Source organism: Vitis riparia, chromosome 14 (genome assembly GCF_004353265.1).
Source record: "Vitis riparia cultivar Riparia Gloire de Montpellier isolate 1030 chromosome 14, EGFV_Vit.rip_1.0, whole genome shotgun sequence".
In the NCBI taxonomy this organism is placed as follows: Eukaryota; Viridiplantae; Streptophyta; class Magnoliopsida; order Vitales; family Vitaceae; genus Vitis; species Vitis riparia.
This window is the reverse complement of record NC_048444.1, coordinates 16,734,732-16,761,685: the sequence shown is the minus strand read 5'-3', so window position 1 is coordinate 16,761,685 and position 26,954 is coordinate 16,734,732. Positions and strand designations below refer to the sequence as shown.

Sequence of the window (26,954 nt, the reverse complement as noted above, 5' to 3'; positions counted from 1 at the left end):
GATAATAGGCATGACCATTTTTTTGGCTGCATAAATCTCATTTTCCTATACATGTAGTACTTAAATGACCCATTTTTATATTCCTATATAGCTACAACAAAAATTGACCACTACCAAAGAAAGTCAAATAGACACAGATGTCTTTAAGTTGTTGTATGTGGCTTAAAGCCACATGGGCTTCAACTACTATAATAAAACCCATATATAAGCTAACCCAAAACCTTTCTTGCATACCCTTGATTTTTTATCGATGATTTGTAGCCTTGTTTTGACTTGATGTGAGCTCCTATCCCCCATAGTTTTAAATATCTTAACATAATATCAAGTTGAATAGAAAGTTGAATACAATGAAGACTAGAGACTTTACCTTAAATTCAATTTTGATCAAGGGTTTCATCCTTATGTTTATTTCTTTTCTTATCACTTCTCAGGTTTGCTCCATAGTTTTCATTCCCTCATATTAACATTTAAAAAATATTTCATTAGACAGAGTTCTCCATTTCTATGGCTTCAAGTAGACAACCAAATAGTAGCTACATTTGATTTTTCTGTTGCTATAGATGATAAGGGAACAAGTCCTAGTTCAGGCTCACCAGAAATCTCAATTTAAGACCTTATGTCCTAGTACAAAAGAAGCTTTCAAGAATACTTGTAAAAAACTACATAATTATCAAGGTTAAAAAATTCTAAAATTTCAATAGATTTTTTATTCTCCAAAGTTTCTCTTCCTTGGTTGCACAGGCCCTAAATCCTAAAGAAAACTTTGCCACAAGTACCTTCATCCTTAACATGAGTATTTACTATTATCATATGCTTGAGTTTTTATACTTTAAAATCACATAGATTATCCTTGCTTGGACTTTATTATTTTTTTCACTTGCTGACTAAAAAAAAAAGTAAAAATACCAAATAATTATTTTCTAGGCACAATTGTTGAGACTCCATATTTCGACCCACCAACTAAACTTTGACTAGACTCGGACAAGTAAAAATACATACAAGAGTGGCTTTTGACATATATTTTCTAAGGAAAAAAAACCATAGACCTTGAGGGGTTCAACAAGTAATAATCCTGTAATCTCTTTCTGATAGGCAACTTCTTGAATATGTAGAATAGAGATCCTTAAATCGATTTGAGAACCCAACTACAAAGTTGCTTCCTAAATTGAAACATCTAACAATGGTGAACACATATAAATGGAAATTAATGGGAAATGAGTTTTGTAGAGTAGGTGGGTTTTCCAAGTTAGGGTACCTCATTATTTTTGGAATATACCTACCTAGGATCAAGTTTTAGACTTCCTAATTAAGGATTGGTTTAGGTTTTAATTAATTGATTAATCATCTTATTGTAGCACTAAAGAGAATGTTAAGTGAACTTTAGAGCATTTGGTTCTGGATTATGATCTTACTAGTAAAGTCACTTGGACTGGAACTAGCTGTTTGCGGTACTTAATTAGAAAGACTAATTGCTTTTGGGGGAGCAAATTAAACTCTACAGTACTCTTGAAAGTCCTGAATGTCTAGTGAAGTAATGATTAAGTTTGGGAGGGTGAATTGTAAGGGTGGGAGAGGTTTCTACAGCCTGAAATAGAAGCAATATGACATGCATAAGAATGGCATAAATTGATGGAATTAATACCAGTATTTGTGAAGAAAATTAACGGGAGTAAAATTAATGTATGACAGCCCAAATATTTGTACATGGTATATGTTTGGGGAGGCTGATAGTGTTAATTATCAGTAGCTTGCCACAATTGGCTGGGTTGCGAGTCCAAAACCGATGGGGAAGAGCGGGTCATAGTGAGGATCCCCAGAATTCATTGGCAGTTGGTCTACAGTCTTGAACCAGGTGCGAGGAAGCTTGCCGGTGAATCCATAGTCCCCAAAAAGAACATCAGTCACACCTTGGCCTTCAGTACCTGGCAGCCATGCAGCAACAAGAGCATGGATGGATGAAAGATAGGGCTGAATGACGACAGGGCGGCCAGAGATTACTACAACCACGCACTTGACCCCCGAACATACATTAGTAATCGTGCTAGGACCTGGTTCAGAAATGGTTAAGTTCAAACTATCCCCTGCAGTCTCTGCGTAGGGGGGCTCTCCAATGACAACAACGGCGTAGGAGAAGTTATTGGACTTGACAAATTCGGCATCAGGGTTCTCGGTAAACACGATTTCTGTGCTAGGGTCAACGGCAGCTGAGATGGCGCTTAGGATGGTTGTTCCTGTTTTCATTATTAATGCCCATTAGTTATGTGCTGAGGCCTAAGCGTAATTCCCAAATGTACGCATGGAATGGGGGAGGATGCATACCTGTGGTGTGATTGTTTCCGCTGAGTCCCTGCCAAGTTATGGTCCAGCCACCACACTGATAACCCAAATCGTGGGCATGGGTTCCGGCAACTAGGATCTTGTTTGCCTTCTTGGGGAGAGGTAGCAAAGGAGCATCTGCCTCATCTCCGTTCTTCAAAAGAACAAGTGACTTCCTAACGGCTTCTCTAGCCAAATCTCTATGAGCCTGTTCCGTAATGAACATCATGAGCCTGTTTAATTAATACTTAGGAAAGCATGTGGTTAAGAGATTAGAGATAGAGAGGAGGGGAAATAAACCTGGCTTCCCAGCTGGTCAACAAAACTGAGGTCAGCCAAGGGGTTCTCAAACAAACCCATTCTGAACTTGACTCTCAAAATCCTGCGGACAGCATCATCAATACGGCTCATGGGGATGACATTGCTCTCCACGAGGTTGGTCAGAATATCAATGAACTCGGTGTGGTTAAATGGAAGCATGACCTGAGAAACACCCAGAAAGGCTTGAGAGTTAGGAAGCCCATGCATATGCATATGCATACTTGTTAGCATCAAAGGAGGGACTTAAGGGAGCCACAGACCATGTCAATCCCAGCTTGAACCCCGGCTTGGACAGAGTATGTGTAGTTTGCATGGGGCGGTGAGGTGATCCTGTCAATGCCCTGCCAATCGGAGATGACGAAGCCCTGCAATATTTATACAGAATAATGCATGCAGTAGCAGTAGCAGTAGTTAGCGCTTTAATTTTATTGATCGATTGCTTGCTTCTCAAAATTTTGAATTGACTAACGAATAATTAAATACATTAATTACCCTGAATTGAAGGGTGTTTTTGAGGAATCCAGTAACAAGTTCATGGTTAGCATGCATCTTCTTCCCATTCCAGCTGGAGTAGGAAACCATGACTGTTGCCACACCCTTTATGATGGAGGAGTAATAGGCGGGCATGTGAATGCTCAGCAATCCATGCCGATCAATAACGGTGTTGTTCTCATTGATGCCGTTAGTGGTGCCACCATCACCCACAAAGTGTTTTGCACAGGCTGCTACCTTATCCCTTTTCATAAACAAGAGTGTTTGAGAGATCGAGAGGCAATAATTGAACAACAGAAGATCATCTAAGCTTTTATTTTTGTACACTACTTACCGTCCATGACTCCCCACTATTATGGATAATAAAACTAAAAAGCAAGAAGCAGACCTATCAAACCCTACTGCTTACACTTACTTTCCATTAACATAAGGAACACCCTTCCGTGAGTTGGCAGGGATCTCGCCTTGTAACCCAGGTATGATTTCTGTCATTGCTCGAACAATATTGGGATCCTCACTGTAGCTCTCGTAGCACCGACCCCATCTTGGATCTCTGCACACCTATTATGTATACAGTGGGTTCAAGATTAATCAAAGTGATCAATGTCCTTATTTTACCTACAGAAACATATGTATATATGGCGTTTAATTTTGTGAAATGATTCTCATCATCAACTCAGAATGTATACCGCAATACATGGAGCAAAAGCATAAGAAATGCCTGTGGCTCTAACTTCAATGGCGGTTGCAGCACCAATCCTCTTCACAAGTTCAGGATCCCTGCAGGATGATATCCATCAGTGACAGCATTGCAAATTAAGGCTAGCTTTCCAGAATATTGTTGAAAGGTTGAAAGGGCATTCGTTTTATATATGCTTGCCTGGTAGCCCCAAGACCAACATTGTGGGGAAATATTGTTGCGTTGTACACATTGTTGTGCCCATGAACAGCATCTATACCGTAAATCATTGGGATGCCAAGGCGGCTTGACAGAGAACCCTTTTGAAACTCATTCACCATGTTGATCCAATCCTCTGCAGTAGCTTGGATTCCAGGCCCACTCCCTCCACCACTCAGTAAACTGCCAATTGAGAAATCCTTCATGATCTCAGGAGTGGCATTGGCGCGTTCCAGCTGCACCATCTGACCTATTTTCTCTGCTAGAGTCATTCTGTTCATCAGGTCTCTGATTCTAATGTTTATGGGCTGTTTTGGGTCTTTGTACTTCTCAGAAGCCGCTTCTCCCATGGCTGCCAAACCAAATACGAGCAGAAGCCCTACCCATATCACTGAAACCTTTGCCATCTTTGCTCCCCAAACTCTTTATGACTCTGCGAATTGAAACAAAAAATCATCACCGTCAGTAATTTAATTTGCACTAAAATGTACGTAAATAATTATAGTGATGATGAGTCAAACACCTCCACGCCATGAAACTATCAAACACAAGCACATTATCAACTAACCTGATAGCAAAAACAAGAGCAGTCTGAGTTGTTCTTCACAACTCTCTGATCTGAAACAAGCATTGAAGCCTGGTTTGCGGTTCTTTTTCACTCTGCATAGTTATTTTCACCTTCCAATGCCTCATGCCCTCCAATAATTAGAGTGATTATTGTCTGATATAAAGACTCTAAGGAAATAAAAAATGTAAAATAATATATGAGGTGTTTCTTGAAATGATAGGTTGTGGCATTAGAATGAGTGGAATTATGTAAACATGGTCAATTTACAAAATATGGATAAAAAGAGAACCCAAAAAAATAATTCTCATTTCATGCATTGGAATAGTGCCCACTTAGCATTATTTCAAACTACCCTTAGATGTGTTTTGGTCTTAAAGTAATACTATTTTGAGCTTAAAGTACCTTTGCTAATTGAACGATATACCATGATGAAGACTCGAATGTTAGGATGTAGAGGTCATGACAATTTAGATTTGTTAAAGAACATAATATACATTGTAAACTCAAATCCTATAAGCTTAAGCTTTTAGAAACTTTTTCTATTCAACGTGATATCAGAGTCTCATTTGGTGAGAGGTTATATATTCAAATCTCACCATTATAAGTTTATTTACCAAACATGTTCATTCTCATCACTGTAAGCTTATTTCCCTAATTTATTAAGCTCATGTTTAAGCCTCAAAAAATGAGGCTACACGTGAGGAAGGGTGTTGAAGAGCATGATATATATTGTAAACTCAAATCCCCTAAGCTTAAACTTTTAGGAAAATTGGTTGTTCATGAAGATTAATAACAAAATATTAAAATAAATAAAGATGTGACACTTCATTAATTCAAAAACTTTAGTTTATTGTTTCCAATTTTATTTGTATTTCACACTTTTTATTTGCTCTCAATGGATAATTAACCTTGAATTGTAAATTTACAATTAGGGATACATGGTGACTTTATAGTAGACACACTAAATTCATAAGCCATTATGTCTCAAACTAAAACATCCCCTTTGAGGATCATGAATGTTTTCTTTAGGTTGTGTTTAATTGGTTCCTAGAAAATTTGAGGAAAAATGCGAAGGAAAAAAAATAGAAAAGTAAAGTAAAAGGAAAAAAAAGTTTAAATTTAATAAATTATTTTTATATATTTCTTCAAACTCATTTTGCTTATTTCTCTCTCTTATAGCAAGATTAACGAGAAAATCATTTTCCTTAACATTTTTTTTCTTTGCCTAGTATTTTATGAGAACCAAACATAGCCTTACTTTACATGATCCACTCCCTATAATATGAATTCATCAATGTTTCAATTGATTATTAAAAAATTTATAACATATAAAAAAAGTAATAATTCGACCATATGAAAATCAGGTTCATCACAACTACGAAAATGGATTCAATAAAGTACATTAGAGCATCATGATAAATGATAATGTGCAATTTGCGAAAAATAGAAAATAAATTAAAAAATAACTAAATATGGTTTGTCAAATTTTCTAAATATTAATTTTAATTAAAGAATAATATTTTAAGAGTCCAAACTATTGAAATATATTTAAAAAATCATACAAAATATTAATTTTAATTAATAAATAATATTTACAAGGGCCTTATGGGAATCTTAGGCAGAAAGCAGGGATAGCTTGGAGGTTTGGTGGTTTAAACCTTAAGAAACAAAAATGGGAAGACGGGTCAGACGGGCGCTAACCGTGTGCGCACTAGATGGGCACCACGTGCACACTAGACAAGCAACGCGCACACACTAAACGGGCATTGTGTGTGCACTAGACGAGCACCACGCATGCACCAGGCTATGCCCATGCGCGCACCATACCGCGCCCATTCGTGCACTATGCCGCACCCATGTGCGTATCAGGCCACACTTGTGTGCACACTTAGCGCACATCATGCACATATGGGGCTATGGAGATGGTACAGATGAAGGGTGAGGTTTTTTATGGAATATAATTATTAATTATTTAAATATTCTATTATGTCTCCTCAAGAGGGTCTAATGTCTCCTCCAGACATCTTGAGAATGACCCATAATGCTCTTAAATGTGGAGAGAGTGGAGGGGGAGGGGGGCACGTAGGAGGCACCATGGCACGACCTTGGGCGTGCCTAGGACACATGGATGGCACACAAGCACACACACATGGGCTCCACGATATGTGTAGTGTGCACCCCGTGGCTACAACGACACGGGGCCTAGTGCAGCCTACTTCCTTCTCGCGCTGGCATGAGGGCGCCCAAAGACTTGTGTAGTTAGCCAGTTGGAGAAGCCATGGGTGCAATGCCATGGCTCGATGCTGCGAATCAATAGCTAGACAGGGAGCTCTGAGGCAATGGGCGAGATTGGTGGTGCATGGCATGAGCAAGACATGGAGCCTTGACTAACCAGAGGGAGCTTGACACATGCCCAGGCCATGGGCACCCTAACATGGCATGGGCTCAAACATCAGTGTAAAGAAGGTAATTGATGCACTTGACACTTGGACGGTTGGTTGATGCATGTTGCTGATTCAGAGGGCCTTGATCAGAGACACTTTTGTGGGCACCCGTTCACAAGAAGCACCTTACGAGGATGAGGCAGCTTGTTAGGGAGACTCATCAACAACTTGATGAGAACGGGCTTAAGGGGACGACAACTAACTAGTGGCAACAAGTTGATTAAGACAACACTCAGTAGCAGGAAACTAGCAGATAGTTGTGGTGTTGGTGGCTGGTGCGAAGAGACACCTCGGTTCTGAGGGGTGTCTCCAACTAGGTGGTTATGGGTAGTTGCATAACCACCAGCAGACTCCTTAGTTTGAATTTTGAAAGGAAAAAAAATGTAGGTTGGGTCATATAAAAGCCCCCTGCATCTCTAAGATAGAGTATGTGTGGTATTTTGAATGCTTATGGGTCTGACTCTGGCAAAGTGTTGAGACACTTTGGAGGCAATTTTGTATTCTTGTAGAAATTGAAATAATACAAGTTGGGAGACATTCCCGTAATTTGCGTTGGCTTGTTACGTTACTTTTATAAGGGTTGAAGATGAAGGTTGGCTAATAAAGGGTTTTTAGCACCGCACACTCAGTAAAAAATTTGGGGTGATTATCAGGGGTGTGACACCTACCAAGCACAATTGTATTTTAACTGTTTGGATTTTTCATTGTTTTTAAAAACTTTTTTTTTATAAATAATTGAAAATCAACATTGTTTTCTATTTTAAATTATAAATAAAGAAAAATTACATTAATGATGCAAAAACTATTTTAAAAAATACTTTCTAAAAAAATATGATAATATAATTTTTATTTTTTATCCTTGTTTTTGAAAACATGTTTAGTTAAAAAATGAAAAATATTTTTAAAAATAAAAATTGAAAACCTTGTTTAGTACTATTTTTTATATGAAAATAATAAGAATAATTAAATTTCATTTATTGATTATCCATTAGTTATTTTAATAATAAAATAAAAAATATATAATATGTTTACAATTAAACAAAGGAATTGGTCAATTGTGTGCTTTTTTTGTGTGACTATCTTTTACATAAAAAATAATTAAATAACTAAATTACATATAATTATTACTCTTTTTAATTTTATTTTCTGTATTAGTTTTTTTGTTTAATAGAAAATTTTAATATGTCATAATTACCAAAGTAATAGATTAATTGTGCACATTTTGATCTATTAAAATAAATTACTTTCTAATTTAAATAAATAAAATAAAATAAGTAAATAAATTTGGGGTTATTTCTATTTTCTAAAATATCTTATATTAATATTTTTAATGGTTAAATAAATTTTTTATTCTTGTTTTCTTTAATTACAAAAATAAAATGAAATAAATAAATAGAGTTGGTATTTTCTAACATATCTAATATTTATATTTTTTATGGTTAAATAATTTTTTTATTCTTTTTCTTTATTTCCAAAGATAAAAGGAAATAAATAAATAAATTGGGGTTAAATAATAGTTTTTAAATCATTTCTTTGTCTTCTTTTTAATTACATTTTCCATTGAAAATAAAATAAAATAAAGTTTTATTTGTTTTAATTATTTTAAATATCAAATCATTGGAAACATAGTTTACACACTCATGTGGACATAATTTATGCATATGTATGAAATTTATATCATTGTTCAAGAGTGTTACATTAATTGTACAAAGAAAATTTCACTAACTGTATAAGGGGTGTATAAGGTTACCCTTTATGGAGGATTTCAATTCATTTTAAACAACTTGTTTTTTTTTTTTTTTTTTTTTTTTTTTTTGTCATCCAAGGATTGCACTCTCCTACCACAAATTCTTTTATTTCTTGTATTTTATTTAACTTGCATATGACAATTCAAATACTTACCTCGATAATGATGTTTGAGGAAAAAATTTGTTTTTACGTTTTACATCATTTTCTAAATCAAACTATTGGAAACATGGTTCACACATCCTATGTGGACACATAATGTATGCATATTAATGAAATTTATACCATTGTACAAGAGTTTTATACTAACTATATAAGACAAATGTACTAATTATACAAAGGGTGTACAAGGCTATCATTTGTGAAGAATTTCAATCAATTTTAGACTTTTTTTTTTTTTTTTTTTTTTTTTTTGTCTTGCCATCTAAGGATTGCACACTCTCATGACACACATTCCTCTATCACACATTCATCTTATGTACCTTATTTAACTTACACGTGACAATTCAAATACTTATCCCACTAATGATGTTTGAGGGAAATTTTTTTTTTTATGTCTTTCACTATTTTGTGAACCAAACTAATGGAAACATGGTTAAGCTACCTATGAGCACACATTGAATTAGGGGTATATGGAATTTGGGCCATGATTACTACTCAAAAAGTGCTATTTGATAGCTTATAATTAATCCTTTTAAACACTTTTGAGTAGTAGTTAGTGCCTTTTAACCCAATTAGCATGTTAAGGCTCCTTGCAATCAATTTTAATCAAATTGCCTTAAGTTTTGGTGTTTTGATAGCATTTTGACCACCAAAGCATTAGGAGATTGAGGAGAGTTATATGGAATCCTTGGCAAGCAATGGGAAGCTAAGAGGAATGAAGAATCCAAGCTTTGAAGCACTTTTGCCATAAGCAAATCTGGAATGCAAAGGGAAAGCAAAGAGGAATCAGTCATGGAGCATTCTTGATGACAGTCACTGCAGCCACTTTTGGAGCACTTCTTGATGTCCAATTTATACATACAATATGTCATTTGAAAGCTTAGGAAGTCAACAATCCAATGCTTCAAACCGTGTGCAATTTGGAGCTGAAATGAGGAAGTTACAGCCTTTGGAAGACAACTGCTCCAAGCTGAAGGAGGCTTCAGAGTAGTGCTGCGGAATCAGCCTTATGTTGCAAGATATTTCGCAGCACTTTTGCACAGTGCCATGGACTCCCCCTGAAGCTTCACGCCGCGATGGAAGCCAAACACCACATGATGGAAGTCCACTTTGCTAAGGTGTTGAAGCAGCTGGCTGCTATGAAGAAATTTCGCAGCTCCTCTTGTGCACCTGCGAAATTTCGCAGACCTCACTTGTCACCTGCGAAGTGGTCCTGAGTGCTTCCCGATATTTATAACCGACACTTGGAGATATTTTTCATTAGATTTTTGTTGCCCAAATGGCCAAATTCTCCTTGTAAGTCACCAATGATAGGTTTCCTTAGTTTTTAAGCTAGGAATTTGGCAAAATATCAGGTAATAGCTGTAATTGTATTTTTTGTGTTTTAAAAGAGAGCCCGAGGAGCCTGTTCTGAGGGTGTTAGGGTGTTGAACCTTTTGTAAAAGTTTCAAAGAAATACACAGAGCTTGAGCTCTTTTCTACCTTACCTTCTCTCTTTGATTGTGTTTTCATATTTCTAAGTTATGCACTCTCTGAGGAGTTTTCCCCAGAGAATGAGTAACTAAATCTTTTAGTTCCTTGGAGTTAAGGTTGCCGGGAAAGGTTCCAAGTGCTTTAATCAGAAGCTTTGTGGTTTCAGCTATGAATAAAGAGTAAGTGTGTCCCGTGAATGGTTTCTAATGTTTTTAGTTAACTTAAAACACCTTGGAGTCACCTGGGCCAACACTTGGTAAGGCAAGTGATCTCTAACCATGGAGATGCACTAGTTTACCCTGTGCGAGCCTCTGGTAGGTGACTTGAAGGTAGGATTTTCTAGAATAGCCAACACTTGGTAAGCTTTTGGACTCTTAGGAGACATCCATTAGTTACCTCTTGCGAGCTTTTGACGGGTAATCCAAGGTTAAAGATCATCTTGAATGGTAAAGGCTAAGTGAGAGGCTCAAACCATTGCAAGTTGCATCAGTGAGAGAATTAGAGCTGAAATCCAATTGAGGGATGCATTTATGCAGTACCGGTTAGAGAATTGACTTAATGTTAAGTCTTTAATGTGAGGAATTGAACCAAGTGACCGAAGCTATGCTTTTGCATGAGGAACCTCCCCTGTATACCTGAATCTCCAAGGAATGTTTTTCTTCTTAAGTTATTTTCATCACTTGTTGTGTTGTTGATCTAAGTCCAAACCCTTTTTCTACCAAAGTTTGTGTTTTATTTCTTTAGCTAATCTTGAAATGAAACAGCACCAATTCACTTTGAATTGGTATCATTTTCAACTTGAGTACCCTTCCCAGTGGAACGATCCTAGAGCCACTATGCTATAGTAGCTTTGTATTTGCTACCCTAGTTCATGGTGTTATAGGTTATAAATATTGTTGATTACTCTCGCCATCAAGGAGCACCAGTTGGACACGAACCAGCTGAGACACCAATTAGGCATGAATCAGGCCACCGTACAAGGTATTTACATTAAGTGTGCAAGGCAAATATACTAACTGTACAAGGGTGTATAAGACTATTATTTGTGAATGATTTTAAGTGATTCTGAAAAACTTGTTTGTTTATTTCCCCTGACTGAGGATAAATGACATTCCTCACACACATTGGTTAAGCATACATTCATCTCATGCAACTTTATCTAACTTGTATATGGACATTTGAATACCTATCTCACTAATGGTAATTGTGGAACAAAATTGTACAACAATTTTTTCTCTTCTTTTAAACCAAACTAATGCAAACATAGTTAACCGACTTGTTGTCAAATATTCATGAGATGATGTATGCAATCTGAGTTATTATACAAAGGTATTATAGTAGTTGTACAAGACAAATTTACTAACTATACAAGGGTGTACAAAATTGCTTTTTGTTAAGGATTTTAAGTGATTTTGAAAAACTTTCCCACTTTTTCTTTTTACTCAAGGATTGCACAATTTCCCCACTCAAATCCCCTCACTCAAGAATCTTTTTGACTTTTATTTTTAAATTTCATCATCAAAATTTTGTAATCATATATTTTGTTTTTATAGTTTTAGCAATGTTCTTTCTTTCCTCCATTTTTTTTGTGAAATTTTATCCAAACAAATCTATATTTAAAAATCTAATTTAAAATTGTAATAATATTTATCAAGTTTTTTACTAAGATTATCTTAAATTTTTTTAATATATTTATACTCATTTATTTAAAAAAATGAAAAACTAATTTTCTTTAAACATGTTCTATTACCTTTCAAGTAAAAAATTAAATAAGTTTGAAAGTCAATAAAAAAAATTAAATACAATTTTCAATAATTTTTTGATAAAATTTTATATAACATATTTTATTTGAAATTTAATTTCTAAAGTTTCACTAAAAAATTGTGTTAGCAATTTTCTTGTTGTTAGTTAAAATACTTTGTATTAGTTTATCGAGATAAGAAAAATTATTAATATAATATTAGAACTTCATATCTTAGTTTTTTTTTCAATAAATTTATCTTTTTAAAATTTTTAAAATTAAAAAATTAAAAATTAAAAAGCTAAAAGGATTATAAAGTGATAGTCAAATTTTTAATTTTTTTAAAATATGGTTAATGTGGAAAATATAGAAAATAATTAAAAATAAGAGAAAAATATAAATAAAAGTATAATTTAAATTTAAAATAAAAAGTGAAAATTAAACTAAAAGATAAATACAAAAGGATAAACAAATATTTGGATGAAAAATCCCAAAATTTGTATCCTTGCTTATATTAAGAGTAAAAGGATTCAATATTTTAAAAAACCAAAAGAAAAAAAAAAACATTATTGTTTTTTATTTGATATAAAATAGAAATATAGATTGGAAGAAAAAAAAAATAGAAAGTTAGAAATGGGTAACAGGTAATAGGGAATAAAAAAGAAAAAAAAAAAAAGGATACAAAGAAATTGAAATTCACACTCATTGTGTCTGTGCAGGAGTTAAGGGTATTTAGGGATTAATGAAGGATAATATCCTTCAGCTTAATTTTTACACTTTATTTGGGTTTTGGGCTTAAATGTGCATGATAAAGGGATGTTAAGTCAATTTTGAGTTCTATCTTACCGCAAAGCACATTTCTCTCAATGTTTTATTTGGATTTTTAATAGAAACTTTTGCACATTTAGTCACTCATGTCACCAACTTAAAGACATATTAAGAGAGAGAATTTATTATAGAACTAAATAACAAGGGAAGTTATTACAATTTTTAAAAACATAGAGACCGTATAATTAAGAATAAGCTCAAGGAGATCAATATAGTTCACCTAATTATATTTTATTATTATTATTATTATTATTATTATTATTTACAATATATGAAACTAGAAGCATATTATTATGCCATGAAAAAGCTTTGGTTCGATAATTTTTTAGTGTGCCAACATATTACAGAATCACATGCCATAAAAGTCTTGAAGAGTTCTTTCACAAGATATTATGATTATGATATGAAATTCTAGTTTATTCTTGATATTGGTGTGTTAAATGATATTGTTATGTGACAAATGAACTATTTAAGTTCATATTACAACTATGCCCCATAGTTTTTCTATTGTTTTGGTATGTTTTATAAGTGTTCATTTTTCTCGAATATGAGCAAGGTTTAAAATATTTGGATATATCATCGATATATTCTCAATATATCCAATATTTGGGGATTTCAATATGAAATGCAGGAAAATATATCCATCAACTGATATTTTCGGATATTTCATCGATTTTTTTTTATTTTTTCCATGTTTCAACTAATATTTCACCGATATTTTTATATATTTTACCAATTTTTTGATTTTTTTTAATTATTAAATAAATTAATTCTAATTAATTTATTTTTACATTTGATTTAATTTATTACCAAAAATATAAAACATAATTTTCTTAATAGGCCTTTTTTATATAATCTATATATTTATTAAATATAAAAATACAAATATTAAAAAAATTACACATATATTATTATTTATTTGATATCATTGAATACATTTAAATTAAAATGGATCATAATTTGAATATTTAATATATTTTAAAATTAGACATGTTATCATAATATTATTGTAAAATAATGTATAATGCAACCTAATAATAAATGCACACTTATAAAAATTTATATTTTTTATCAACGTAGAGGATATTATTATCAAATATGACAAATTATATATATCAATTTTTTTTAAATAACTTTAAAATGTCTATTTTTACTTTTTATATAATTTTTTTTGAAGTTTTTTTTAATATTTTCAAAATTTTTGTTAATTTTTACGTCACCAATGTATTGTGTCAAAATATCCACCAATATATCTTTAATATATCCGATATATTCATAAAATTGAAGTACCAATATATTTGTGATTACCAATATTTCATCATTGGATATGAGTTAATTCTAAGATAAAAAAAAAAAAAGAAAAAAAAAGAAGACAATAGTCCAAAGGAAAAAGAATTGCATGGAATGACTAGAGGCCACATGTGAAAAGTGTTAGAGATCACTCAACTAAGTCGATACATTATAGAAAAATTATATAAATTCATGGTTGTAAAAATTTGACAATTAATTCTTTTGATTGTTTAAAAGCTACAAAATTTAAATGATATATATCAACATAAAAAATAAAATAAAAAAGTCAAACCTATTTAGAATTAATCTACTTTTATACATTCAAATTTGTGTAAATAAAAAAAAATAGTTATAAGAGGGCATTTGTATATTGGTAAAAGAAATCTAGTCACTTATGAATTATCACATCTATTCAAGGACCAAATTATGAAATATCATGAGTGACTAATGATCAACTAAATATGTCTAAAAACATGTAATGATAGACATGTGTGGGAAAATTAAAGTTGTCATATGGTATTAACTTCCTCCCATTAGATTACAACCTTTGTTACTTGAGCCCCACCCATTCAAGAGGAAGATGGTGTCCTCAAATGAAATAAGGAAATAAGATATTTTGGTATGGTATCAACATCCTAATTCGTCTCTCTCTCAAATAGGGTTAAGCCTAAATATCTCTTCAAACCTCATCTTCGATCATGTCTAAACTCAAAGATTTGAAGATTCTTATAGTTCAAATATAAGAATTCATTGGTTATTCAAGATGAAGTTCAAATTTTGATGATTCTTGAATGAAATGTTGGAAGGTTTGAAATTCATAAATAAAACATATTTGAAGTTTGTGAAAACCATGTCCTAAGTGCTTTCAAGTCCTTGATCAATATAATAAAAAACAAGAAATTTTCAATTTTGATATTAATTTTCTTAAAGAGAAATTTATGTATATATATTCATTAGCAACAACCATTCCATAATAACCCACTCCCACCTTAGAAAAAATTGAAAAAGTAAAACAAAATTTAAAGAAAAAGGATGATACAATTTTTTTTTCTCCTTCAAGTTTTATCATTATGTTTTTCAGGAAAGAAACAAATCCTAATTTATACATTATGAAAACTTCCAAGTAGTAATATGATAGTCTTTAATTCTCAAAGCTCTTGTATTATATTATAATAAAAAACTTGAAAGGTTAAAAATAAAATAAAATCAACAACCTTTAATTTCACTACAACTATAGCAATTATCTTAGGGATTTGGCCTTAGTCATGTGTTATCTTCACCAATGGAGAACTCATCTAATTAAGCCTACTATTAGCCCTTTGACATGGACTATGCAACACTAAAGCTTCATTGGATGGCACCTTGGCCTCATAAGTGACCTAGGACAATAACAAGGTGGCACAAAAGTGCAATGCCTTGTGCAAGAAGATGACTTGATGAGTCATGGGCGCACTGCCATGGTAAGGCCAATACTAAGAGAGAGACTCAGATAGGACACATCGATATGGAGCAACATGTTGACTCAGATGCAATACACAAGGGCATAAAGCCTTGTGCCTGGGAAGGAATGGGTGCAATGCCATGAGAAAGCTTAGGTAAGGCATAGAGCCATAATAGCAATAAGATGGATACAGGAGCATGATGTCTCGACATAGATGCAATCTGAACATGTAAGCCAAAAGAGAGCATGGCATACACATGGGCCACATATATAGATGCATGCAAAAGTAACATGAAGAGTTGGACTAGATGTGAGATTGCAAGTCAAGCATGACTAGGAGCCTATGTGGGACTAGAAATTTGAGTCCTTATAGGAGTGGCTAGAGACACAGCCCATCAATAAGAGTCTTAGTAGGACTAGGAGATGTACTCTTAGTCCGATTAGGAGTAAGTGGTGACCACTCTATAAAATAAGGATAAGATAGTCGTCTTAATATACAGTGAGATTTAGAGAGAGAGATCATGAGGGAAGCTTGAACTCATTGAAGTTATTGTGGGGGTCTGGCTTGAGTCTTGTATTCTTATTTAGTGATCTAATAATATACAAGTTGGAGTTGGTGCCTTGTAAGCCTTATGTGTGTCTTTATATGGTGTTGCCATCTCGTAGGAAATGTGTAGGCTAGCTTAGAGAGCATCTAAGCATTGCACATACGTGAAAACTTTGTGGAAAAAATCATGCTTGTGGCAATAGGTATCAGAGCTCAACAAGCAAATGGTTGCGAAAAGCACTATAGATACCTTAAGAGAGAGGATCTCAATACTGTAAGAATTATTAGGGGAATGGCAATGTGGTAAGGGCACTATGGCCCAATGGGTAGACCACACTAAGGAAGAACTCCTAGTACAATGAATTTTGTTAAAATCCCATGACAAATTCGTAAAAGATAAAGTGGCAGAGTTGAAAGTAGATGTTAAAGCCTTGATCGACGACTTCCCATCCACTATCCAGTCCTTTGAGGAAGACATAACGGTCCTCAAGAAAGTGGTGTTGCAGGGTTCTACCTTGAGTGTGGAAGCTCTTTCCAAATTTCGTGTCTTGGAACCAAAAAGCTTCAATGGCAACTAGAATGCTAAGGAGCTAAAAAACTTCTTATGGGATATGGAGCAGTATTCTAAGGTTACTCAAATCCCAAGATAGAAATGGTTACTATCATCACCATGTATCTTATTAGTGATGCAAAGTTATGGTGGTGAACTAAAGCAAAAGACAATACTGAGCCTGGAAGGCCTTAGATCGCCACTTGGGAGACTTTTAAGAAGGAACTAAAGAATTAATTCCTTCCTTTCAACACAACTTGGCTAGCTCAGGAATCCTTAAAACAATTTAAGCGCACTAGTTTAGTATATGAGTATGTTAAGGGATTTAGTTCCTTAATGCTCAACATCAAAACAATGTCTGAGAAATACAAGTTGTTCAACTTCATGTCTAGGTTGCAAGGATAGGCCCAGACTGAGTAACAAAGGCGAGGGTTATGAGATCTTTCTACTACAATCATTACAACAGATTGTTTGGTGGACTACAAGTTGCATGGTGTTAACTCCACCAATCAAAAGCCTAAATTAAATGGAACAAAAAAAACCCAAGGGAGAGGAGAAATCTTCCAAGAAGCAATAAAGGAAGAATTCAAAGAAGTTTGCAACATCGGAATTGGAGGAGAAATCCACCAAGTCGAGGCAATAGACAACCAAACCCATGGTCTCTCTGATCTACAATGTCCTTCACTGTGCTAAGGAGTGTCCAAAGAAGGAAATTTTTTTGTCCTTATAACTACTGAAGGTAGCGGTGATTTTGACATAGATACACCAATAAGAGTCAATCCTTTGCAACTCTTAAACACAATCCACATAGATGCCCCAATTCAAAAGGAGTTTATGCGTGTCCAAGTGTTGGTGAATGGTGTGTTAGTAAAAGCAATGATGGACAGTGGGGTAACCCACAACTTTGTGACTAGTCAAGAAGCTAAGAATCTTGGTTTGGATCTTGTATAGGACACTAGCAAGATCAAGGCCGTGAATAGCAAAGCCGAGAAAATTAATAGCATTACTAAAGAAGTTGTGCTCCAGGTGGGAAATTTGAATGACAATTGTAGCTTATTGTGTGTATCCTTAGGTGACTTTGATTTGATCTTGGGGATCGACTTCTTTCTCAAGGCCAAGATGGGATTGCTACCACACCTTGGTAGGATGATGATTATGGACGAGATTCAGCCTTGTTTTGTACTTGCTACAAGGGAAAATGTCATAGATAAAGGTCAGATTGAGATGGTTTCTACTTTTTTGGATAAAGAAGGGGTTCAAGTGTGGGAATGTTAAATACATTGCAACCTTGGTTGAAAACAAGGTATACCAATCAATGGAGGTGCCAGATGGAGTGGCCCAAATACTAGAAGAATTTAAGGATGTGATGTTTGCAGTGTTGCCTCCTAGGCACCATATTGATCATAATATCGAATTGTTGCCTGGGACCAAGCCTCCCACTTAGGTCCCATATCAGATGTTGTTTTCTGGAATTACTAAAGCTATGGAAGCAATTGAAGGAGTTTTTGGACGCAAGCATGATCTAACATTCAAGAACTCCCAATGGTGCCCCAATTTCATTCTAAAAGAAGCAAGATGAGACCCTGCGAATGTGTATAGACTATTGATTCATGCCTAATTGGTGTCTCAGCTGATTCGTGTCCAGCTGGTGCTCCTTGATTGAGGGATTAATCAACAAAATTTATAACCTATTACACCATATACTAGGGTAGCAAAGACAAAGCTACTATAGCATAGTGGCTCTAGGATCGTTCACTGGGATGGGTTTTCACTTCACAAATGATATTAATTCAAAGCTGAATTGGTGCCTTTTCATTTCAAGGTTAGCTTTAAAAGAAAACATAAAGACGTTTGAATGAAAAAGATTGGTTTTAAGCTAACCAAAAATAGTAACTGATTTTTCCTACAAAGAAAAGTGTTTCTTGGAGTTTCAGATCACTAGGCTCAGATTCCTTATACAAAAAGGAGAGTTCCGGTCACTTGTTTCATTCCTCACATTAGAGAATTAACATAAAGTCAATTCTCTAACAGGTGCTGCACAAATGCTTCCCATTAATGGGTTCAAACACTAAATCCCTCTCACTGATGCACCTTGCAATGGCTCATACCTCTCACCTAGCACTTGCCATTCAAGGTGATCTTTAACCTTGGATTACCCGTCAAAAGCTCGCAAGAGGTAACTAATGGATGTCTCCTAAGAGTCCAAAAGCTTACCAAGTGTTGGCTATTCTAGAAAATCCTACCTTCAAGTCACCTACCAGAGGCTCGCAAGGGGTAAACTAGTGCATCTCCATGGTTAGAGATCACTTGCCTTACCAAGTGTTGGCCCAGGTGATTCCAAGGTGTTTTAAGCTAACTAAAAACATAAAAACCATCAACGGGTCACACTTTCTCTTCATTAACAACTAAAACAACAGAACTTCCAATTTATGCATGAGGAAACTCACCCGGCTTTCTTCACTCCAAGAGACAAAGAGCTAGCCTCTCATCCTCTAGGAAAAATCCTCAAAGTTGATTGGCTAGAAGAAAATGAAAATGAAAGAGAAAACAAAATATATGGAAAAGCAGAGCAAGTGCTCTGTATTTTACTTCCTTCCCAAAACTGTACAAAGGATCCAACACCTCTAACACCCCTCAGAACAGGCTCCTCGGGTTCACTTTATACCACAATTACACTTACAGCTATTACATAGATATTTTGCCAAATTCCTAACTTAAAAGCTAAGGAATTCTATCACTGGTGGTTTACAAGGAGAATTTGGGCATTTAGGCAACAAAAATCTAATGAAAAATATCTCCTGGTGTCGGTTACAAATATCAGGAAGCTTCAGGACCACTTCGCAGGTGAAAGTGAGGTCTGCGAAATTTCGCAGGTGCACAAGAAGAGCTGCGAAATTTCTTCATAGCAACTAGCTGCTTCAACACCTTTGCAAAGTGGACTTCCATCTTGAGGTGTTTGGCTTCCATCGCGGCGTGAAGCTTCAGGGGAACTCCATAGCACTGTGCAAAAAGGCTGCGAAATCACTTCGCAACAAAATGGCTGATTCCGCAGCACTTTTCTGAAGCCTTCCTTCAGCTTGGAGCAGTTGTCTTTAAAGGCTGTAACTTCCTCATTTCAACTCCAAATTGCACACGGTTTGAAGCATTGGATTGTTGACTTCCTAAGCTTTCAAATGACATATTGTATGCATAATTGGACTCAGGAAGTGCTCCAAAAGTGGCTGCAGTGACTGTCATCAAGAATGCTTCCTCTGTTTTCTTCACTCTGTTTTTCCTCTTTGCTTTCTCCTTGCATTCCGGATTTGCTTATGGCAAAGGACTTCAAAGCTTTGATTCTTCATTCCTCTAAGCTTCCCATTGCTTGCCAAGGATTCCATATAACTCTCCTCAATCTCATAATGCTTTGGTGATCAAAATACTAACAAAAACACCAAAACTTACACAATTTGATTAGAATTGATTGAAAGGGGCCTTAACATGCTAATTGGGTTAAAAGGCACTAACTACTACTCAAAAGTGTTTAAAAGGATTAATTAAAGCTATCAAATAGCACTTTTTGAGTAGTAATCACTCCCCCCAACCGACATATTGCTAGTCCCTTAGCAATGAAGGAGAGAAAAATAAAATAAAAGTACCATAATTTACAACATCATGCTGATCAAAAAACAATTTTCAAGTGACATGATGATCTAACTCTCACATGGAACATGAAAGAAATAAAACTCAAACTTCAATAGGAGCTATCAAATAATTTGTCTAATCACAATTCTTAAAGAGTAGGCATTATGCAAATTTAAGCTTCAAAAGAGTTTCCACTCCCAAAGGGTCAAACCTTACTCTTCCACAAAAATCTAAGTGTTACTTATTAGTTTCCGGATATAGTATGTTGAACTAATCTCTCCCCTCAACCTAGTTCTTTTCAAAGCTTAGCAAACTAATCAACCTCCAATAGGCTAAGAACGCACCTCTTTTCTTTCACAATTTTTTTCATTGTAGGAGTACAAGGCTTAAAGGCATTCTTTTCTAAATTGTCCATGTAACGGGGGTCCATCGATGACTCCCAACCAATCAAGGTTTAGGGCATCAAGCTTTAAGGATTTTTCAACCACTAACTCCTCGGATTTCACCCCGGACTTTTGAGAATGAATTTTAATACCCAAGTACCTACAGTATGTTAAACTCCACCTATCCACCCTTGTAACGAGCATTGAGGTCGGTGACTCCCAACCAATGAAGGCTTAGGGCACCAGGTTTTAAAGATTTTCACCATATACCCCTCAGACCTTGCTCGGGTTTCAAGGTAAGCAAACATTTTTCTTTCTTTCTTTCTTTCTTTTCAAAGGCTCATTGGCCTTTCATAAGGTGTCCCAACACTATTAAATGAGGTCAAAGGTACCAAGTCTAAAATTTTCCTAAGTCAAGAGGGAAATAGTTTTTCATCTTATAATCGGAACCTAGTGTGCACAGTGTGTGGATAGCTTAAAGTGGAAGAAATAAGGTTGAATTCAATAGATGTTTCAACAATTCATCAACTTTAGTAAGCATAATACAAAATCTAAGTCAAGTAAAAAGACAAAAATTCAATTTCTCCCTTTTCATTTTGAAAATTTTTCCTTAATAACCATGGAGAGTAGAATAAAAACTTAAAAATTTAAAAATTAAGCAAAAAACAACTAAATTACCAAAATAACTTAGCATTAATAGCAATACTTACTTCCTCAACTCTCCCCCCAACCAAGCTGAACATTGTCCTCAATGTGACAAAAGCGATTAAAAAATAGGAGGAAGTGGTACCTCTTGAGTGACATGGAGTCTTAGTCGTATAGGAGAAACCACATGTTTCAAAGAAAACATAAGAGTTAGTGAGTAGAGAAAATAGAAAAATGCCAAGTTTAAACAAAAATGATGTCTATGTATGATGTATCATCAGTAATACATCCAATCTCAGAATATAAGACATCAAAACATGGAATTATGTATACTAATATAATAAGTAAATACAAAAAAAAATAAAGAGATGATCAAGTAATGGCAGGGTCCTGTGGAACTGATGCATCTGTGGTGGCCTCTTGAGTGGATTGGATCAGCACTTTGACCTCTGTTCTGGTAGTCTCCTTAGGTGGCATAGTCTCCTCAACTGGAGCTCTCAGTTGGTAGCTATGGGATTTGATGGTTTAAGGAGGTAAGAAATGGAATGAGAGGCTTTATATGTGTGATCTCAGGGTGCGCGGGCTTTCCTCTAGTCTTGGCCATAGTGAAATGGAGAAAGGTGGCTGTTCATGAGTTCCAGAGGGTACTCAGCTGGTGCGTGGGGCTCTGTTGGCATTTTAGCAACTTCCCTTAGCTTTGCAAGGTGTTTTTGCAAACTTCCCTCCATTTTTCAAGTCAATTTCACAATTTGAAGGCCATTTCGACTTTTGGTGGTGATATCGCAGCCATTTTGAAGCTTGTAGGTGATTTCGTAGCCCAAAAGTGATGAAAAGAAGGAAAAAAATTTTCGCAGCCCATTTCGCAGCTGCGAAATGAGGGTCACTGTGCTGCGAAATGGCACTCGTGTGCCAAGAAGTGGTTTCGCAGCTGCGAAACACCCTTCCAAATGGCGTCTCGACTGTGAAATTCCCGCTCAGCTTTGCGCGCTCGTCTTCAAACGGCCATAACTTCTTCATTTTACCTCCAAATTGCATACCGTTTGAAGCGCTGGACTCCTGACTTCCCAAGCTTTGAAACGAGATATGGTATGCATAATTTGAGCTCCAGGAAGTGCTTCAAAAATGTCTCCAACAGTAGCGAAATGGAGGTGCGACATTTCCGCTCATGGTTTGCACAGTCATCTTCAAACAGCCATAACTTTTCCGTTTCAAATCCAAATCGAGCACCGTTTGAAGCTATGGACTTCTGACTTCCCAAGCTTTCAAACGATATATGGTATGCATGAAATGAACTTCGGAAAGTGATCCAAATGTGTCCAATAGTTGCCGAAATGGGGGTACGGCTGTGACATGTCTGTTCATGGTGTGCGCGCTGAAGGATTTTAAGGTGTGGAGGTTTCGTAGCCATTTTCAGCTGCGAAATGAGTGTACGGGGCTTCCAAATGGGACTCTTGTTCCAAAAAGTGGTTTCGCAGCTTCGAAATCCTCTGCAAAATGGAGCTTTCCCTGCGGAAATGGGATCTTTCATGCTTTGGTGGTTCGCAGCCGTTTCGCAGCTGCGAAATTGGGGTCACTGTACCGCGGAATGGCACTCGTGTGCCAAAAGGTGACTTCGCAGCTGCGAAACACCCCGCGGAATGGAGAAATTGCTGAGGAATCGCTGCGGAATTGGGGCTTTTTACGCCTTAGTGGTTCGCAGACCACTTCGCAGCTGCGAAATGGGGGCTCCTGTGCTGCGGAGTGGCACTCGTGTGCCAAAAGGTGGTTTCGCAGCTGCAAAACACCCTTCCAAATGGAGCTTTCCCTGCGAAATGGAGGATTTCATGCTTTGGAGCTTCGCAGCCGCTTTCGCAGCTGCGAAATGGGGGCTCCTGTGCTGCGAGTGGCACTCGTGTGCCAAAGACCGGTTTCGCAGCTGCGAAATCGTTCGCAGAGGGCTTAAAAGTGTTGCGAAGTGATTTCGCAGCAAAGGCCGATTTCGCAGAGGCTGCGAAATCTCGCAGACCCCTGTTTTTCCCCTGTTTTTGCTCTGTTTTCGCTCCGATTTCTTCCCGATTTCTTCCTTTGCAATTCCTCTTGATTTTGATCATCCAAAAACCTATATTACATCAAAACAAAGTAGAATTAAATCATTAAAATCAAAATTAAAGCATTAAATCAAAATTAAAACATTGAAATCAAAATTAAAACAAGTAAAAAGTAAAACAAAAAGCTATGGACTAGTTAGTCTTTAGAAAGACTAAGTCCATCAAAAAATTTGATCCTGATTTAGCTTACCCGGATCCCATATGAAGTTTGCATCTCTCACTTGAGGCTTGCTGAGTATGATGGCAACAAAACCAATTCCCTTTTTGCCATACAAAGCTTGGAGAAAAAACGGATGCATGTGTTTCTTCATTTCTTCCTTGATGACTATCCTCTGTGGTTCTCCTTGTACATTAACATCATAGCCATCTTTCTCTATCCTTTTCCCCTTTCTCTTTCCTTTGATTTCCTCCCTCTTTTCTTTCTCTGTTTCACTCTCTACCTCATGCTCTAGCTTGCATGTGGGCAGATAACCTCTTTACCACTCAAAGTGATCACTTCTTTGACTTCCCTCTTTTGTGAAGATTCTCCCTCCTTAGCCTCCATTTCATGGATACTCATGGAATTTTGATAAGGTTGAGAAGGAGAGTTTTCTTTCTCTTGCACTGTGTTGAGGTTGGCAAACCTTGAGATTGAATCTTGGAGATTATCTATCTTCTGAGATAGATAATTTTGCACTTCATCCATCTTTTTCTCTACACAGTCATTTCTTTGACTGAGCTGAGCATTGATGGATTTGTTAGCTTCAACAAAGTCTTCCATGACCTTGTTAAGATTCATCATAGCTTGGTCAAGGTTTGAGGCTTGCTGTGGTACTTGAGCAGGTTGCTGGTACTGAGGTGGCTGTGATTTCCAAAAGAATTTTGAATGGTCCCTCCAATTGGAATTGTAGGTGTTGCAATCACCAAACATTTCCCTCTCCGTTGGAATGATAGGACACTCTTCCACCAAGTGCTCATAAGATAGACAAATGGCGCAAGGCATAGCTTGCAATGGTGTCTGAGAGATGGCTTGCACTTCTTGCATGTTCTTCATTTCTAGCTCATCCAATCTCCTTTCCATAGCTGCAATCTCTGCCTTCATGTCTATGCCATCATTTAAAATATACATCTCACCCTTAGCTTTAGGTTGAGACATCATTCTTCCCATATCTCTAGCATTTGGTTCATCCCATTCTCTTGAAACTTCAGCCACATAACTGATGAAGTTCATGGCTTCCTCTGCTATCTCGTATTCAATATGGCATGCACAACTAGCAATTGTGAATTAAAAACAGAGAACACAAAAGAAAACAAAAGAAAAACAATTCAAAGAAAAACTAAGGTAAACTAAAACTAAATAAAAGTATACTAAAATATGAACAAAGAGAAAAAAAACAATAAAAAGAGTTAGTAAAAGGAAAAGAAAAGTCACCAAACTTGTGATGAAGATCACAAGTGTTCTCAAAAGATCGTATCACTGCAAAGTGGCACCATCCCCGGCAACGGCGCCATTTGATTCATGCCTAATTGGTGTCTCAGCTGATTCGTGTCCAGCTGGTGCTCCTTGATTGAGGGATTAATCAACAAAATTTATAACCTATTACACCATATACTAGGGTAGCAAAGACAAAGCTACTATAGCATAGTGGCTCTAGGATCGTTCACTGGGATGGGTTTTCACTTCACAAATGATATTAATTCAAAGCTGAATTGGTGCCTTTTCATTTCAAGGTTAGCTTTAAAAGAAAACATAAAGACGTTTGAATGAAAAAGATTGGTTTTAAGCTAACCAAAAATAGTAACTGATTTTTCCTACAAAGAAAAGTGTTTCTTGGAGTTTCAGATCACTAGGCTCAGATTCCTATACAAAAAGGAGAGTTCCGGTCACTTGTTTCAATTCCTCACATTAGAGAATTAACATAAAGTCAATTCTCTAACAGGTGCTGCACAAATGCTTCCCATTAATGGGTTCAAACACTAAATCCCTCTCACTGATGCACCTTGCAATGGCTCATACCTCTCACCTAGCACTTGCCATTCAAGGTGATCTTTAACCTTGGATTACCCGTCAAAAGCTCGCAAGAGGTAACTAATGGATGTCTCCTAAGAGTCCAAAAGCTTACCAAGTGTTGGCTATTCTAGAAAATCCTACCTTCAAGTCACCTACCAGAGGCTCGCAAGGGGTAAACTAGTGCATCTCCATGGTTAGAGATCACTTGCCTTACCAAGTGTTGGCCCAAGTGATTCCAAGGTGTTTTAAGCTAACTAAAAACATAAAAACCATCAACGGGTCACACTTTCTCTTCATTAACAACTAAAACAACAGAACTTCCAATTTATGCATGAGGAAACTCACCCGGCTTTCTTCACTCCAAGAGACAAAGAGCTTAGCCTCTCATCCTCTAAGGAAAAATCCTCAAAGTTTGATTGGCTAGAAAGAAAATGAAAATGAAAGAGAAAACAAAAATATATGTGAAAAGCAGAGCAAGTGCTCTGTATTTTACTTCCTTCCCAAAACTGTACAAAGGATCCAACACCTCTAACACCCCTCAGAACAGGCTCCTCGGGTTCACTTTATACCACAATTACACTTACAGCTATTACATAGATATTTTGCCAAATTCCTAACTTAAAAGCTAAGGAATTCTATCACTGGTGGTTTACAAGGAGAATTTGGGCATTTAGGCAACAAAAATTTAATGAAAAATATCTCCTGGTGTCGGTTACAAATATCAGGAAGCTTCAGGACCACTTCGCAGGTGAAAGGTGAGGTCTGCGAAATTTCGCAGGTGCACAAGAAGAGCTGCGAAATTTCTTCATAGCAACTAGCTGCTTCAACACCTTTGCAAAGTGGACTTCCATCTTGAGGTGTTTGGCTTCCATCGCGGCGTGAAGCTTCAGGGGAACTCCATAGCACTGTGCAAAAAGGCTGCGAAATCACTTCGCAACAAAATGGCTGATTCCGCAGCACTTTTCTGAAGCCTTCCTTCAGCTTGGAGCAGTTGTCTTTAAAGGCTGTAACTTCCTCATTTCAACTCCAAATTGCACACGGTTTGAAGCATTGGATTGTTGACTTCCTAAGCTTTCAAATGACATATTGTATGCATAATTTGGACTCCAGGAAGTGCTCCAAAAGTGGCTGCAGTGACTGTCATCAAGAATGCTTCCTCTGTTTTCTTCACTCTGTTTTTCCTCTTTGCTTTTCTCCTTGCATTCCGGATTTGCTTATGGCAAAGGACTTCAAAGCTTTGATTCTTCATTCCTCTAAGCTTCCCATTGCTTGCCAAGGATTCCATATAACTCTCCTCAATCTCATAATGCTTTGGTGATCAAAATACTAACAAAAACACCAAAACTTACACAATTTGATTAGAATTGATTGAAAGGGGCCTTAACATGCTAATTGGGTTAAAAGGCACTAA

General features: G+C 36.0%; 1 protein-coding gene across 1 annotated transcript; it reads right to left on the bottom strand.

Moving 5' to 3' along the window:
- Positions 1 to 1,740: 1,740 nt before the first annotated feature.
- Positions 1,741 to 4,434, bottom strand: LOC117930500 (beta-glucosidase BoGH3B-like). Its single transcript, XM_034851147.1, has 8 exons — positions 4,010 to 4,434; positions 3,819 to 3,909; positions 3,545 to 3,690; positions 3,130 to 3,373; positions 2,898 to 3,002; positions 2,617 to 2,799; positions 2,320 to 2,524; positions 1,741 to 2,231 (listed from the first exon to the last, which is right to left on the bottom strand). Exons 1-8 carry the CDS (start codon positions 4,432 to 4,434, stop codon positions 1,741 to 1,743), a joined length of 1,890 nt encoding a protein of 629 aa, XP_034707038.1.
- Positions 4,435 to 26,954: the final 22,520 nt, after the last annotated feature.